General features: G+C 38.7%; 1 protein-coding gene and 1 long non-coding RNA gene across 7 annotated transcripts in view; one reads left to right on the top strand and one right to left on the bottom strand.

The window, feature by feature from the left end:
* The window catches only part of gsg1l2a (gsg1-like 2a), a 172995-nt gene that overhangs the window by 125701 nt on the left and 28667 nt on the right, over positions 1 to 18627 (top strand). For all 5 annotated transcript variants that reach the window (XM_073945008.1, XM_009299754.5, XM_073945007.1 and 2 more), the window contains one exon: positions 498 to 609. In XM_073945008.1, coding sequence (XP_073801109.1) covers positions 498 to 609 — 112 coding nt within the window. The remainder of the gene's footprint in view (positions 1 to 497; positions 610 to 18627) is intronic.
* LOC103910328 (uncharacterized) lies at positions 1598 to 14896 on the bottom strand. Of its 2 annotated transcripts, XR_012401224.1 has the most exons (3): positions 14872 to 14896; positions 14427 to 14591; positions 1598 to 2528 (listed from the first exon to the last, which is right to left on the bottom strand). It is a non-coding gene; the product is annotated as an uncharacterized lncRNA (long non-coding RNA). The 2 variants fall into 2 exon arrangements; XR_001798027.2 differs by lacking the exon at positions 14427 to 14591.

Here is an 18627-nt window from a genome sequence, read left to right on the forward strand (position 1 = left end):
TATGTTGATGTACTTTTAAACCCCCCCACGCCCCCCCCCCCATGTTTTGTAACGATGGGTTTCTGCTGACATTTTTGGATAGCGCATCATGATAATGATAATTACTCATGATAATAAAAATTAATTTATTCAGAATTTTAATGATCAATAATAATTCATTATTGTTGATAATTAATATTCATAATCTTATAGTCCGCTCGGTCGAGCAGGCGGAATCATATATATTTACATATTTGTTTAACCAAATTGACAGAAGGTTAAGCCGGAATATTAATGATTAATAATAACCCATTATTATTGATTATTAATATTCATGAACTGAGTTAATTTTTCTACAATTGTAATATTCTAGTAAGTTTGACAGTTATTGCAATATAATGAACGGTACAAGAATGTAATAATACTACATACAAGTTGTTTTTTTAAACTTTCAATCATTATACTGAAACTCATACTCAGAATAATTATTAGCGCTCTGTAATTCTTCTGCACTCCAGGTCTTTTTGGGATGGTTGCACATATGATGTTCACCACAGCTTTCCAGCTGGCAGTCCAGCTTGGTCCAGAAGACTGGAGACCAAAGACATGGGACTACAGCTGGTCTTATCTGTGAGTATAACATACATTTATTAATAATAAAACAGTATAGGGCGAGGCAGTGGCGCAGCCTCACAGCAAGAAGGTCGCTGGTTCGAACCACGGCTCAGTTGGCGTTTCTGTGTAGAGTTTGCATGTTCTCCCTGCCTTTGCGTGGGTTTCCTCCAGGTGCTCCGGTTTCCCCCACAGTCCAAAGACATGCGGTACAGGTGAATTGGGTAGGCTAAATTGTCTGTAGTGTAGGAGTGTGTGAATGTGTTTCCCAGAGATGGGTTGTGGCTGGAAGGGCATCCGCTGCGTAAAAAACTTGCTGAATAAGTTCCGCTGTGGCGACCCCGAATTAATAAAGGGACTAAGCCGACAAGAAAATGAATGAATGAATGAAAACAGTATAACTGATTATAGACTTAAAAATGTCTTACTGGAAACTAACATGCCCTGTGGTGCGAGATAAAATGCGTTGCTTCTTAAGTCATATTTACTATTTAATTTTTGCATTTTTGTTAACAAAAAAACCTTAACAAGTAAACAAATCAAGCATTTTTTAAATAAAGGTTTTTATTACTAAGCGAAAACAAAATAAAAAGTCTGTGAAAAAGTGTTTGCTCCCTAAAATTAATAACTGGTTGGACCACCAAGCAATCAAACATATTTGTAACCTATTTCTGGGGAAGGTAGGACCCCAGTAGGGGTAGGCGGTATCGATAAACTGTTTGTAAATTTTCAATATAGGCAATTCATCAAAAGGATCAAATAGAAGTAGTGATCCTTTCTTTTCTTTTTTCTTAATGAATGGTCACAGATTTTTAATATATCTTAATAATTGTATTAATGAGAGTGCCACAAATTATATATAAATATTTATTTAAACAGGAACAGGAATGGGAATCTTAATATTATTTTGCTGTATCTCCGCTAATGGGTCAGTGTTTGCTCACAGCCTTACACTTTCAAAGCACAGTACACAGAACACTGTCATGTGAAGACACTGACAATGAAGTTGAGAATTCAAATGCAGGTTTATTATGAGAATGGCCAGGCAGGCAACGGTCAACAGGGTCAAACAGATACATATAGGTAATCTAGATTCATGGTCAAATAACAGGCAAATGGTTTGTACAGACAGTATGCAACATAATGAATAGAACAAAAGCGAGTCAAGGCAAAGGAAATGCATTATAATGTCACAAAAACAGTAAAGAAGACTGATGCGTATGTGTGTGTGCTGTAATCAATCCTTGACAAATCCTCTGGCTGTGTGTATGTAATTAATTGTTATCTGGAACATGCGAGGCGCATGACGGTTCGATAGTGTGTGTAGTTGTCTTGAGATCCGCAGTTGCTGGATTGCTGGTGCTTGTGACAGAGCGCCCCTCTAGGAGCGAAGGAGATTCTGGCAGCTCTGAGAGTGAAGGAGAATCTGGCAGAACTGGTGGTGGTGGTGGCAGCCCTAGCAATAAGAGCTCTGGTGGTTGTAGCAGCTTAAGCAACTCAGGTGGTAATTTGGTTCAACTTCATTTCTGTAGCACTATTACAATGTAGATTGTGTCAAAGCAGCTTCACATAGAAGATTGTAGTAAACTGAAATGTCAGTCCAAGCCAGTGGCGACAGCGGCGAGGAAAAAAAAAAACTTTACCAATTGGCGAAAATGAAGAATTAAAAAACTTAGAGAGAAACCAGGCTCAGCTGGGCATGACCATTTGTCCTATGGTTAAACGTCTTGTGCAGAGCTGCAGTTTAGGTGCCGGAGGCTGGACATCCTTCGTGGAGAAGCTGTATGTGGGAGAGGTCACCAGCTGGTGTATAGGCTGTCCTTTCAAGATCAATGCGAGAACTCGTCTGTCAATGGATCAGTCTCATGCTCTCCACTCCTCCTTGACCACCACAGCAACTGCTCAGGATACGGCCTAGTCCAGGATTATGTAAACCTCTGGAATAATAAAAAAAAAAAGCCCAACAATCTCTTTAATGGAGTGTTTCCAGCTCTGGTTGCCCTAAATCAGGGGTGGCCAATTCTGTTCCTGGAGATCTACCTTCCTGCAGATTTCAGTTGCAACCCTTATCAAACACACCTGTATGTAATTATCAAGTGGATTTCAAGTCCTATTTAATTGGTTCAGGTGGGTTTGATCAGGGTTGGAGCTAAACTGTACAGGAAGGTAGATCTCCAGGAACAGGATTAAGCACCCCTGATCTAAAGTGTCAAAATAATAACATTAAAACTCATAAATATAAAGAAATATGGAGGAAAAATAATTCTTCAATGAAACAGTATACTTGGGTAAAGGTGAATGATATATATATATATATATATATATATATATATATATATATATATATATATATATATATATATATATATATATATATATGCTTGTGTGTAACTATATATATATATATATATATATATATATATATATATATATATATATATATATATAGAGAGAGAGAGAGAGAGAGAGAGAGAGAGAGAGAGAGAGTTTTAAAGTTTTAAACACAGCTATTGATCCACATTAAATAATTCTGTACTCAGTTTCTTCTATGAAAACATCCAATTGGAAATAGACATAGACTTTCGAGGAGCTGAAAAAATAAATCCTTGTTGTTGAAAAGAATATGATGGGCCTGCCAATTTACAAGACTAGACAGAAAGAAAGTTAGATCTAAGCTCAACTTTGAATAAAAAGGTAAAAGGGGCTCTTGTGAGAAGAATATTTGTCTCATTGAGAGATATGGATGGACCTACTTCCTTTTTTTCCAACCTGGATAATAAGAAAACAAAGAATAATCAAATGCTAGGTTTGAGAAACAATAATGGAGAATATACATCTGAGCCAGAAAAAATTAAATCATTAATTAAATCATTCAGACTATAGAGGTCTGAATGAGATCACTGTGAAGTACCGTTATCCACTACCTTTAGTTCCAGCAGGTTTAGAACAGTTACGGTCAGCACAATATTTCACCAAACTAGATCTACGCAATGCTTACAACCTCATTAGAAAAAGGGGCGGGGATGAGTGGAAAACGGTGTTCTCTAGAGCCAATGGGCACCATGAATATCTCGTCATGTCCTTCGGACTAGCAAACAGTCTTTCCGTGTTTCAAGCCTTTGTCAATGAGATATTCAGATATGTTAAACCGTTGGGTGATCATTTACATTGATGATATTCTAATCTATTCAAATTCGCTGGAGGAACACATCAAACATGTCAGAGCTGTCCTGGAAAGACTAATTAGAAACAAACTCTATGCCAAATTAGAGAAATGTGAGTTTCACAAAACATCTATTTCATTCCTTGGATATGTGGTTGGAAGAGAGGGCGTGGCTATGGATGAAACAAGGTGAATGCAGTACTCCATTGGCCGAAACCTAAGACTGTGAAAGAGTTACAGAGATTCCTGGGATTTGCTAATTTCTGTTGGCGCTTCATTAGAAACTTCAGTACTGTAGCGGCACCTCTTACCACCCTCGTCAAACGAGGCCACGTAAAACTTCAGTGGAATGATGCAGCAGATCACGCGTTCGCAGGCACATGCACACATAGGGCTCAACCTGTACAGTGCACATGCCCTTTTTAGTCTTGGATAGAAAGTGCCCTTCCAAAATGATCAAAAGTGCCCTCACGACGCAACACACCCTCGGTCCCGCCCTTCAGTAGGCGCGCATTAACACAGCTGATCAGAACGCGCGTAACAACACCGCTTTTTAGTATGTGCCCGACAACACCGCTGTTTAGTACGCGCGCGACAACACCCCCCCCCCCCCCCTCTTTAAAACATTTATCCTGCACATGCCCTTTGGACGGTTTCTGCACGGGCCTGCGTGTTCGCCAGACTCAAGTTACGCTTTTCCACAGCACCCATTCTCTGTCATCCAAATCCTGACTCATCCTTCATTGTAGAAATCGACGCATCCAACACAGGCATTGGGGCAATACTTTCTCAAAGACAAGGAAATCCACCCAAACTTCACCCATTTGCGTTTTTTTTTTTTGCAAACTTAATTCGGTTGAACGCAATTACGATGTGGGGAATCGAGACTTACTGGCAATGAAAGCTGCGATGGAGGAGTGGACACACTGGCTGGAGTGAGCCAAACACAAATTCACCGTCATCACAGACCATAAAAATCTCGAATACATCCGTTCAGCTATAAGACTCAATCCCTGACAAGCTAGATGGGCATTATTTTTTACACGCTTTGACTTTTCCGTTTCATACATCCCAGGTTCCCGAAACATTAAAGCAGATGCATTATCACGTTTATGTGAGGACAGTCAGATAGAGGAAATGGATCAACCCACTCTTAAAGAATCACTCATCCTAGCTCCCATAACATGGGATGTAGAAACTGAAATCGCGCAGGCACTGAGAAATCAACAAATTCCTTTTGATTGCCCTGTAGGGATAACTTTTGTTCCTTCCACCATGAGAGAAAAGTTAATTTAACAGATACATTCTAACTCTAGTTACGGTCATCTAGGCATAATGGGCACCCTTGATCTCATCCAGAATCGCTATTGGTGGTCCACAATGCAAACTGATACCTCAAAATTCAATAATAATTGCACTCTCTGTAACAGCCAGCAGGATTATTAAAACCGCTACCCATTCCACATCGTCCTTGGTCGCACATCGCTATTGACTTCATCACAGATTTCCCTCCCTCTCAAGGTAAAACCACCATTCTGACTGTAATCGACTGATTTTCAAAGTCTTGCAAACTCATACCCATCGCCAAACTACCCACAGCACTGGAGACAGCGGAGTTACTATGCAACTACGTTTTTCGTTTCTACGGAATGCCAGAAGATATTGTTTCAGATCGGGGACCCCAGTTCACGTCCAGGGTATGGGCAGCATTTTTCAAGAGTCTGAATATTAATGTCAGTCTAACCTCCGGTTATCATCCACAGTCCAATGGCCAAACAGAACGTATGAATCAGGAAATAACCTGCTTTCTGCGCACATACTGTCATCAGAATCAGGAGGATTGGAGCAGATTTATTATGTGGGCAGAATACGCTCAAAATTCTTTAAGAAAAGCAGCCACTGTCCCACTTTCCAAGTCTCTCTGTTAAAACTGGCTGCTGGACCAGCGGAGGTGGAGAAGGAGTTGGCAGTTGGTGAACATGCCCAGGCACCCATCATCATTGACAGCGAGGAGGCGTATCAGGTTCACGACATATTGAGCTCTAGGCGCTATATATTCATATTTACAGGCGACATATTTATCTGCCAGCCCTGACCTATGCCTGTCTCTACGATCTACGAGTTTATGCCGCCTGCCTTTCGACTATATATACTGGATTTTTATGTGAGTGTTTACAAAACTCTTTGGCTTGTGTTTCTGACCCTGAATTCAATAAACATACAGCAAATGGATCCCTCCATGCCAGCCTCTTTGTTACACTGCGGAGGAAATAAACTTGAATACTAAAAATTAGTTTTTAAAAGATTTTCCGGTTTTAAACAAAGAAGAAATAAAAATTTTAGACTTTGAACTGACGTTTACCGAATACAGGACTTTCTACAGGACGCACTCCAGGGATAGATAGACGTCCAAATAAATTTTATAAACATTTTAGGACACATATTTATTTGAACTCATTTATTTGAAGTGTTGAAAGATTGTGTGCAGAAAGTTTTGTCTTTATTTGTATATATGCTCCAACTCTTCCAGTTAAAAGATTGGATTTTTTAGAAACTCTAACATTTTAGATAAATGTATTAGTAAGGAAAACTTGTTTCTAGGAGGGGATTTCAACTGTACAGAAAACCATATTGACAGAAATCATATAGAACCGCACATGCTTTCATGTAATAGATTAATTCAGATAACTAAATTAAATAATTTATGTGACATTTAAAGAAACTTAAATGAAAATGTAAAACAATATACAAAGGTACATTTCCATGATAACATGTTGTCACTAGCAAGATTAGACAGATTTTATTGTTTTTAAGCACCATTTTAGCATTTTTTAAAACTGCTTTATAACTCCGTTTATTTATAAAAAAAAAAAATTCTGATCATATTTTGGTCACATGTGTAGCAGTTTTAAATACTTTTAAACTGAAAGTTCATACTGGCATTTTAATATAAATTTATTAAGTGATGCACAGTTTAAAGACTTTAACTTATTTTGGGGAAATCTTTTAATTGAAAAAGAAAGTTTTCAGTTAGTACATACATGGTGGGAATTTGGCAAAGCCCAAATCAAGCAGTTATGTCAACAATACACTTTCAATGTAACAAAGAGATAATAAAAGCAATAAAAGTTTTAGAGATCGAATTTTAAAATTTCATCAGGTAGAAATCAATCACACATCGAAGACTTTTTTAAAAGAAATGTCTTTTATCAGACATACAAAGAGTAAAGAGGCGCAAGAGGCACTGATCCGATTACGGTTTAAAGGTAAAGATCAGATGGATGTGCCATCAAAATTCTTCTATAGTCTAGAGAAAAAGAATGGTCAGAAACATGTTATACAATCTTTGTTTTCTGAGACTGGTTCTCTTTTATCAGATCCTGGTGAAGTTCAAAAACGAGTCAGTGTTTTTTATTGAAAAACTTCATAGTTGTGAACACAAGGGCGATCAGGTTATAGAGAAATGTTTTATGAGGGACTGCCAAAAGTCTCTGAAGATTCAAATGCAGTGCTCAAGAGAGCTATAAATGCATGAAGCTCTCCAAAGTATGGAGATTGGCAAATCTCCTGGGATAAATGGAATACCAGAGGAGTTCTACAAATCTTTTTGGCCAGTTATAGGAAAGGACTTGTTGGAAGTTCTCAGTGACAATTTAGTCGAAAGACTTTGTAGAAGAGCGATCCTTACCCTTCTGTCAAAAAAGGCAATGCGAAAATATAAAAAAACTGGCGACCTGTATCCTTGTTGTGTTCTGATCATAAATTATTATCCAAAGTTTTAGCTATTAGGCTAGGAAGAGTTTTGAAGGAAATAATCCATCCCAGTCAGTCCTACTGTGTACCTGGTTGATCGATTTTTGACAACATCTATTTAATAAGAGATTTATTTTAATTTTCAAAAATATTGGGTGTAGATATGTGTTTGATTTCCTTAGATCAAGAAAAAGGATCGGATCGCGTTGAACATGACTACCTATGGAAAACTTTAGAGGCATTTGGTTTTAATTTAGATTTTATTAGATATCTTTAAGTTTTATACAAAGACATTGAGAGTGTAATAACAATTACCAGTGGCTTATGTGCTCCCTGTCTGAAATACTTTATACATTGGCTATTGAACCTCTTCTAAGTAAATTAAGAAGAGTTTTAAAAGGGTTGAGTTTACAAAGTTGTAAAAACTCGATGTGCTTATCAGCATATGCTGATGATATTGTTGTTGTGCTAAATAAGCAAAATGATGTGAACATGTTATTAAAAACATTGGCTCATTTTGAAACAATCTCCTCAGAAAAAAAAATCAATTGGGATAAGAGTTAAGCAGTGTTATTTGGAAAATGGGAAAAAGGGGACCAATACTCCCAATTTGGCTAAATTGGAAAAAAAGATGACTCATGGACCACGGTTGGACATTTTAAATAGATCTGGGAAAATGGCTAAAGCATTCATTAAGTCTAGGATTGTAACTGTTGAATGTTTAGTCAAAGTAGCTGGCTCTTGCTGACTTTGTAAAAGTCAGATTACTTCGAGTTGTCACTCAAGTACTACAAACGTTACAATCTGTCTTTACAGAAAAAAAAAAAAACATGATAAAAACATGATAAAAATTAACTGTAAAGGAAAATGTACACCTAATGAAAAAGACCCATTTCCAAATCTGCTTATTTCACCAGATTTAGGGGATTTTAAAGGCGTTTTTTGGAGTCTTGTATGTAATAGGGGAAAAAACTGTATAGAGCTTCTGTGAAATCTTTAAACAAAAGAGCATTAAAGAGTTACATGAAAGAGTTGATACACCATGGGGAAATTGTCTTTAAGATGAGTGACGATGTTGAGCCAGAATGGAGACCACTGTACAAGCCATCATTAAATTAAAAAGCTGGAGACTTACAATGATACATTTTACAAGCAATCATTGCTGTCAATGCTTTTATATCTGTTTTAAATCCTGGTGTTAACAGTGAATGTCCTTTTTTGTTTCAAGATGGAAATGGTTTTTCATACTTTTCTATATTGTCTAAGACTCAAAAGGATATTTTTTGGTTTGATAGATATTTTTATATTTTATTTTTATAATATTTTTTGTTTAGATTTTTTTTCTGTCTAAACTTTTATTTTGGGCTTTAAATAAGTCTAAAAATGAAAAGGTTATTATCAGTTGTTAAATGTTATATTGGGAAAAGCTCAAATGGCCATCTATATCAGCAGAAGAAAAAAAAATTGCAAAATGTTGAAAAGTTTATGCTGCTATGATTAAATCAAGATTTCTATTTGATTTTTGCTTTTACAGAACTATGAAGTCATTAAATATTTTTGAAGAAGTATGGTGTCATACAAAATTGTGCTCTTATTGAAAATAAACTGCGTTTTGCACTCTTGTAATGAAAAAAAAAATAGAAGTTTTATTTATTTTTTATTTTAACAAATATTTTTTGATAAATAAAGATGCGCTTGAAACTCTGTTACAGCTATTCTATCCAACAGCGTCCAGAGCTAGCGTGAAAAGCCCACGTGATCACAACACTACTTGGTTGCAAAGTCCATTTAAGATTTAACATGCTCTTCACACTAAGTTATAGTGCATTACGATAGAATTCTATTGTGATGGTAGCACACGCTGACGCTATCAACAACGGCACATTCCGAGCAGAAAGAACGGCGGATGACTCCAATAAGACCAGAGGCGGAGGATTATGCATTTTTATTAACAAAGCTTGGTGCACAAACGCCGCCCTCGATGGGAGACATTTCTCTGCTAACCTGGAATGTGTAATGTTTAAAAGTAAACCGTATTATCTTCCACGGCAGTTTACACCCACCATTGTGACTGCTGCTTATATTCCTTCAGATGCTGATACCAAGCTTGTCATAAACAAACTTCATGCAGCCATCAGCAAACAACAAACTGCTCACCCGGAGGCTGCTTTTATTTCTGCGGGGGTTTTTAACACTCAAACTTAAAGTGCTCCCCAAATTCTATCAAAACATTTTTTGCCACAAAAGGGAAAACTAAACCTTAGACCATGTTTACACAAACATGGCTGAAGCATACACTGTGACCCCCATCAGTCATCACCTTTCTTTGTTCCTTACCTCCAAGTACTCACCCCTCATTAACTGTGTGAAGCCATCAGCGAAGCCATCACACTCCAGGACAGGTTTTAACACACAAACTGAAGTATGTTTGGTTCCCAGGCCACACGTGGCTCTCACACAGACATTGACAGTTACACTTCCTCTGTACTTGAATATATCAACACCACCATAGACAGTGTTACAACCCAGAAACAGATCACTACATACCCGAATCAGAAGCCATGGATGAACAAGGAGGTGCGCTTCCTGCTGAAGGCACATAACACTGCCTTCAGATCAGGGCATGCACAGGCCTACAGCACTTCTAGGGCTAAACGGAAACGGGGCATCAAAAAGGCCAAGCACTGTTACAAGCACTTTTCCAACTCTGATCCTCGGCGCATGTGGCAGGGTATCTAGGCCATCACCAGCTACAAACCCAGTCAGTCCACACCCATAGCCACAGATGTCTCCTTCCTGAACGAGCTAAATGACTTCTATGCCTGCTTTGAAAGAGACAATAAAGAACCCTACACCAGGATCACTTCCTCAACCAACCACTCACCTATCAGACTCACCTCCTCAGAAGTCTACACCGCACTGAGTCAGATCAATGTGCGTAAGACTGCTGGACCTGACGGTATTCCTGGGCGCATCCTTAAAGCATGTGCAGAACAGCTCGCTGGGGTATTTACAGACATTTTCAACCTGTCACTAAACCTAGCAGCTGTGCCACCATGCTTTAAAACCAACTCTATTGTGCCAGTGCCCAAACACTCCAGCCCAACATGCCTGAATGACTACCACCCTGTAGCACTCATACCCATCATCATAAAGTGCTTCGAGTGGTTGGTCCTGGCACATCTAAAAGACTCTGCTATCCACACTGGACCCACATCAGTTTGCCTACCGTGGCAACAGGAGCACAGAAGATGCAGTCTCCATAGCACTGCGCTCTGTACTCACACACCTGGACAATAAAAACACTTATGCACAAATGCTGTTTGTTGACTTCAGCTCAGCATTCAACACTGTCAGACCCTCTAAGTTAATGATCAAACTTAGAGACCTGGATATCGACACATCACTCTGCAACTGGGTTACCGACTTTCTGACTTACAGACCTCAGAATGTTAGATCAGGACACATCTGCTCCACCACCGTCACACTCAACACTGGTGTACCACAGGGCTGTGTACTGAGCCCCTTTCTCTGCTCCCTTTTTACCATCGACTGTAGACCTGTGAACAGATCCAACACCATCATCAAATTTGCAAATGACACCACAGTGATTGGTCTATTCAGCAACAACGATGAGACTGTCTACAAGGAGGAGATACAGCGTCTGGCCACTTGGTGCACTGACAATAATCTGCTCCTTAACACCAACAAGACCAAGGAGCTCATTGTGGACTTCAGGAAGGGACGAACAGGCTCACATTATCCCATCCACAGTAATGGCATGGCCGTTGAGCCTGTCTCATTTTTCAAGATCCTGAGAACCCACATCTCAAAGGACCTTTCCTGAACCACCAACACCTCCAGCCTGGTCAAGAAGGCTCACCAATGCCTCTTCTTTTTAAGGCAACTTAAAAAGAACCAGCTTTCATCAGCCATTTTGGTGAACTTCTATCGCTGCATAATAGAAATCATCCTGACCAACTGCGTCACAGTCTGGAATGGAAGCTGCTCTGTTGCTGAGCATAAGGCACTGCAGCGGGTGGTAAAAACTGCCCAATGTATCACAGGGACCACACTTTCAGCCATTAAGGACATCCAGAGAAAACACTGACTGCGCCGAGCAGTCTGAAGGACACCTTTCATCCCCGCTCACAGACTGTTTTTACTCCCCCGGAACAAAAAACAGCAGACTGAGGAACAGCTTTTTCCCTAGAGCTGTCTCCCTCTTGAACTCTGCCTCTCACTGACTCTTTTGCCCCCATAATATATATATATATATATATATATATATATATATATATATATATATATATATATATATATATATATATATATATATATATATAACCATACATACCAACCATATGTACAGCAAAATCAAATTGTTTCCACATAATCAATAAAAGGTTGCCACACCTTAAAAAATAAAAAATGTCTCCTCCGACCCTCTTAATGAAAACCTGATTTTTTTGTTAAATAAAGATATAGTTTCGCTAATCCACTGAGCATGAGTAAGAAGACGAGAATCTTTCCATTTTAGCAAAATAGCCCTAAGTGCCAATAAAGTAAAAAAAGCAATGATTTAACCCTTTGAAGAAGGCAACTGTATTTCTTATGAAGTAACCCCAAACAGTGCCACCTGTGGATCTGGATCTAGCTTGTGATGAAGAATCACAGATAACGTATCAAATATTAATCTACAGAAATCTTGGGATAGTTGGCATAAGTTGGGATAAGTCCAAAACATGTGAAATAAAGTGCCTTCAGCACAATTACATCTATTGCACAAAGAACTAGTACCACTAAATATTTAGGCTAATTTAGAAATATAATAATATAATTATATATATATATATATATATATATATATATATATATATATATATATATATATATATATATATATATATATATATATATATAAGCTTTGTGCACTACTTTAAATTGAATGAGGGAGTGCCGGGCACACATTAATGATGAGTGAATTTAAGAAACCACAGCCATATCACCCTGCAGCCCAAGAACGTTTACTCACTGAAGCTAAGCATGGCTGAGCCTGGTCAGTACCACTAGGGAACACTAGGTTGCTGTTTTAAGTGGTGTTAGTAAGGCCAGCAGGGGGAGCTCAACCTGTGGTCTGTATGAGTCCTAATGCCCCAGTAAAAGTGAAGGGGACACTACACTGTCAGTGGACACCGTCTTTCGGATAAGACATTAAACCGAGGTCCTGACTCTCTGTGGTCATTAAAAATCCCATGGTACTTCTCGTGAAAGAGCAGGGGTGTAACCCTGGTGTCCTGGCCAAAGTCCCTCTATCAGCCCTTTTGATCATGGCCTCCCAATCTTCCCTTCTACCGATTTGACTGTATCACTGTCACTCCACTCCACCAATAGCTAGTGTGTGGTAAGCGCACTGGCGCCGTTGTCCTGTGGCAGCTGTCGCATTATCCAAGTGGATGCTGCACACTGGTGGGGGTGTGGAGAGACCCCTCTCATGATTGTGAAGCGCTTTGGGTGTATGGCCATACACAATAAATGCACTATATTAATACACATTACATTACATTACAATTTTTTATATCGTCCCACAGATCATTTGATATCAAACCACAAAGATCCTCTTCCCAAGCACTCTTAATGTTATCTGTAAGGGAAAAGGATTGGTTCAGGTGGCGTCTGTTGTGGCGAAACTGTTGTCCTGCTTCATTGACAACATTGTATGACCTTGGCTTATTTCGTTTTGAAACAATGAGACCTGGCTGCCACCCTCTGTTTGTTTCAATGTGTACAGTATCTTAAGCATTCAAATCTGACAAGGATTTTGCACCTACGTTGTAGTGGCACGCTTGCTTCTTTTGCAGGGTTTGGAGTGCCTGGTGAACAACTTTGGGTGTAACTGGTCGCAGGACTTCAATAGACACTGGTAAGGTGCTCCTTAGGACTCTTCCCATCAGAACTTGAGCTGGTGAATAGGATGTGCCAGTGATAGGAGTATTTCTCAACAAGAGAAGAGCAAGTTGATGATCCTCTCTTGATTGTTCTGCTTTTTCAGGATGTGTTTGACAGTTTTGATTGTTCTTTCAACCCGTTGGATTGAGGATAGACTGGACTTGAGTGTGTCATCTTAATGCCCCACTCTGCAGCGAATTTCTTCATTTCATAGCTGGCGAAGGGTACGTGAACGCACACTTGCAGCTCTTTTGGAATGCCATGTCTTGCATACACTGTTTTCATTTTTTCAATAGACTCTATGCACAAACTCTGCTGACGTGTTTCCGGTAGAATATAAGCCAGTCTCTCAGCTTCCGCCTAACGTGTTCTACAGTAAAATCTTACAGCAGCGAAACCTAAACACGTTTGGAGCATGGCAAAGAAGGGAGATATACACTTAAATTGATGAGGATCCTGTGCCAGTGGATGCCCAACATCTGGAACATCTTTATTGTTCAGTTCCACAACCCACGGCAGATGATTAATGCACCGGATCAGGCTCAAAGTCTCCGTGAGGAGGTGGAGTGACTGAAAAGAGACTGCTTCGATGCTGCTTTTGATGTAATTCAGTTCTAAAGGTACAATTAAACATGATGTATCTGAATTTAACCCAGATGAAAGAAGTGACAAATTGTAATTGTATGTTATGTTAAATAATATTATGTTATTTTTTTAACTAAACTATAGTAAATTGTACTATACTGTATATATTGTAGTACTTAAAGGGACTTTGACTTTGATGTTGTAGTATTTACAACTTTCTGTTAATGAATGCAGCAACATACTCAGTATTAACCATCACTAACTTCAATAAATTGCAGTATAGTTAATATATATATATATATATATATATATATATATATATATATATATATATATATATATATATATATATATATATATATACACGTGTCCAGAGTAAGAGCACCTGTAAGGGAGACACAGTCCATGCCATGGCTAAGGGTCCACACTGAGCATCTCATCCGCAGCATGAAGCAACACAAGATGGATAATCATCATCTTTTTCTATTACAGCGAGCACCAACCAGTTTTATACAATGGCTTGCCTGCTGTGCATTAGTAGAAGCTTGAGCTAAAGATTAAAGAATACACACACTGTACATAATTTATATGTTGTTGCCTGCACTGCAGGAATATAAAGTTGTCAATATAATAAACATTAATTTTCAACATAATCATTCAAACATATATTACATAACAATTTAAGTGAACAATTGCTCTGCACTAATGTAAATATAAATAAGAATTTTAAGATATAAATATATAAATTTAGAATATATAAATTTATATACTTGCACTGCAGGTGTAAATAAGCAGGGTATAATATGCATAGAGAAATATGCAATGCTCACCTCCATCAAATGTACCACCTCTGTCTTTTGACAAAAATCAGGCAGGCAACTACCGTCAGACCCCAAGTGATGCTCAAGCACTGGTTGTATTTAATTATATTTAATGCATAAAACACATAAAATGTATTTGTTTCAAGTCACAAAAATGTAATGAATGGGATGCTACCTCCAACTCATTTTGAACAAGGAAAACCTTGAAATATGTAAATATGAATAAGTAGACATTTGCACTGCAGCAATGTAAAAACATAACTTTAGACATTTGCACTGCAGTATAAATATAAATAGTTTGACACAATGTTAAACATTTCCCTTACAGGAATGTGAAAAAATACAACATTAAACAATTGTTAAATAAGAAGTTGTGAGTGTTTTGTTCAAATCTGTAATCATTTTGACAGGTAAAAGTAATCATCATTTCCTGAGAATAAATAGCCTCCCACTCAAACTATGCAGCTTCTCTGACTTCATCATCGACCTGAAACACGTCACACTGATCTCTCATGTCACTCCATCCTAACAGGAAACCTGGAAAGTAAAACGTAAAACGTTAGCTAATAACTCATACTAGTTCACACTTATGGATATTAAGCACAACATGTACATGTATGTAAATAGATAGATATACAGATAGATAGAAATGACACAGCTAATAAAAATATAACATACAAATCGATATAAACTGTGAAAAACACACACGGCTAGTGTTTAATTGCTATTCCTTTTTATAGCATGATAATACTCACCCTCAAAATGATGAATGTAACTCGAAATGTAGAATTTCTAACCTCTTCTCTTTTTTGCTGCTTGATGTGACAGCTCTCTGTCTCACGATTCGATTAAAGGGCACCTATGGTAAAAAATCTACTTTTTAAGCTATTTGGACAAACATGTGTATATATAGTGTATATACCATCATATTGGGGTGATATAAACATACCCAGTCCTTTTTTTTCAATTTAACAACATAAAATCAGTGGACCAATTAGAGCGGTTTTCAGACCGACTGCAACTTTACATAAGAGTGCGGTCCCCCTTCCCACTGAATTGATTGACAGCTGCACGTGTATATATGTCAGCAAGACCAGACATACGCAAAGCAACCGGGAATAAAAGGTCTGTTCTGTTTGCTAGGATCAGCAATCATCATCAAATGTGATTAAGAGTAAGTTTCACATGTTTAAAGTGTTTTAAAACAGTGGACATGTGTAATGAAGTACAGCGATTTACTTCAGCTTTACTTCATCAGCACAGCCGCGTGTCAGAACAATTATTGTATAAAAGAAGACACTTCAGTCCTGGTTTGTGGGCGTTAAATCAGGTTTATTTTGTACAATAACATAATAGATTTCCACACAGCAGTGGAGGTTAGCCTGTATCCTGTCACATTTGAGTGCAATAACAGTGCAAAGCTAAGCGCGCTCTGTCTGTCTGCCTGTCTGTGTGTGTGTGTGTGTGTGTCAGCTGCGGTGTGCGTGTGTATCTGTGTGTGTGTCAGCCGGGTGTGCGTGTGTATCTGTGTGTGTGTGTGTGTGTGTGCGCGTGAACTTTGTAACGATATTGCATGTGACTCATCAATGCAACTTCACAACAAATACTGATTAGTAAGGCTCTTACTGTAGTATTTCTCACAAACGCTACATGAGACCTACTTCCTTTAAGTCTGTCTGTTGTCTGACGCAGCCGAGGAAGGAGATTAAAGGACACGGGAAGGCACATAGAAACAGTAGGCGGCAAAAACTTGTCTTAAAGGCGCAGTACGACAAAACCACCCCCTGCGGTCTTGTCTTTGATGTTCATCACCTCAGGAAACTTTGACATGTAATCAACAATCAAAATAAATGACTGACTTCTGATTTCGAAGATGTTAGCAGTTACTTTTAACCAGGGAAGCTCTGGGATTTCATGAGAGATGAGTGGCTCTTTCTGGTTCCTGGGCTGGAACTGTTGGCACGTTGGACACATCTCAACCGTCTGCTTTTTGTGTTTAGTCATTCCAGGCCAATACAGACATTTTCTGGCATGTGCCTTTGTGCGCTGCATTCCTTGGTGTGAGATGTGTAGTTTCTCGGGAATCAGAATTCTACCATATACCAGTAATATGCCATCTTGCACGGCCACAGTGTGTCTGACAGGCCAAAACTGATGAATAGAGGGACCAAGTTAATTTCTGTGTGTCGGCCATCCTGTCCTTTGTGTTTTCACAAGCAACTGGAGTGTGCTGTCCTTTTTGCTTTTTGATTGAGAAGACGATCGCCAGCAGCTCCTTTTCAATCTTCTTTTCTCTATCTGTTAATGCCAGGGACGCATATGCTATTGGCTGCCCCTCCTGCAGCAGACATGCTCCTAAGCAATCTTTGGATGTGTCTGTCTATATGGTGAGTGCTGTGTTGGGGTCATAGCACTGGTGTGTTGGTTAGTGCTGTCTTGAGTGCAGACAGGGCCTCATGTTCCGGTTGCCACTAGAATGTAATGTCCTTTCTTAACAGCTGTCTAAGAGGGGCCATCAGTAATGCCTCACCTCTAATAAATGGTGCGAGATATTGTATCATGCCCAAAAGACGCTGCAGTGCTTGTCTGTCCTCGGGTGCTGGCATGCTTACTACTGCCTGTATCTTGTGGATTTATCATGTGGCCCATGAAATGTACATTATTCACCTTGAACTTGATCTTGTCGGGGTTAAATTTCACATTGTGTTTTTCTGCTCTCTGCATTATTTCAGCAACAATGACATCATGTTCTTGTTCTGTGGCAGCAGCAACAATCATATAATCCACTACAATGTGTACACCCTGTATGTTTCTATACACTTCATTGTTGTACTGCTGGAAAACTTTACTAGCAAACTTGACACTAAACGGCAGACATTTGAATCTATATCTACCCCATGGCGTATTATTGCATAGTAGAGAAGATTCTGTATCGAGTCTGACTTGCCAGTAGCCGTCCTTTTCATCAAAGATAGAGAAAATGTTCTTTCTTGAAAGCTTACACAGAACATCTTCAGTTATATAATAGAGAAATGAATAGAGAAATGTTGACGAAGGATAGCTTTATTAAGGTCACGAGTATCCAGGCATACTCGTAATGACCCATTCTTTTATTCAGTGATAACGAGGCTGTTGACCCAAGGAGTGGGCTGAGTGACTGGCGCTATAACATCTGCTTGCAACAGCTAATCTAGTGTATCCTTTAGTTTGCCCAGCAATGCCAAGATAATTTTTTTCCACAGCCATGTTTGACAGGGATTGCCTTCGGACCACCATAATTGTGGTGTTCACCCGTAAACTCACCGAGCCCTTCAAAGTAGAGCTGTACAATTCTGGAAAAAAATGAGAATCACGATTTTTTTTTTTTTTTTTTTTTGCTTGAACAAAGATCACGGTTCTCTCACGATTCTGTGGAACTTTTTTATTTGAAATGTTTCCCCCTGAACATTATCAAACAGCTGTAAAATAGCAGTAAATAGGAAACAATACTCTTTAAATTAAAATAAATGTATTGAAAAATCATGAAATAATTTAAAGAAAAAGGCATAAAAAGCTATTATGTCATATTATGAGTAAATGATCTGATTTAAAGATGAAGTGATTTAAAGATTCTTAACTGGAAACACTAGCCTATCAACATTTTGTGGCTTCAGTGCAGAACGGCGACAAGAGACAATGTTGCCTCCTGTGCTGAAAACCCTTTCAGAAGGGGAACTGGTTGCAGGAATGCATCTTGGATACTGCTCCTTATGAGCCTTCCACCAC

Source organism: Danio rerio, chromosome 3 (genome assembly GCF_049306965.1).
Source record: "Danio rerio strain Tuebingen ecotype United States chromosome 3, GRCz12tu, whole genome shotgun sequence".
NCBI classification, from domain to species: Eukaryota; Metazoa; Chordata; class Actinopteri; order Cypriniformes; family Danionidae; genus Danio; species Danio rerio.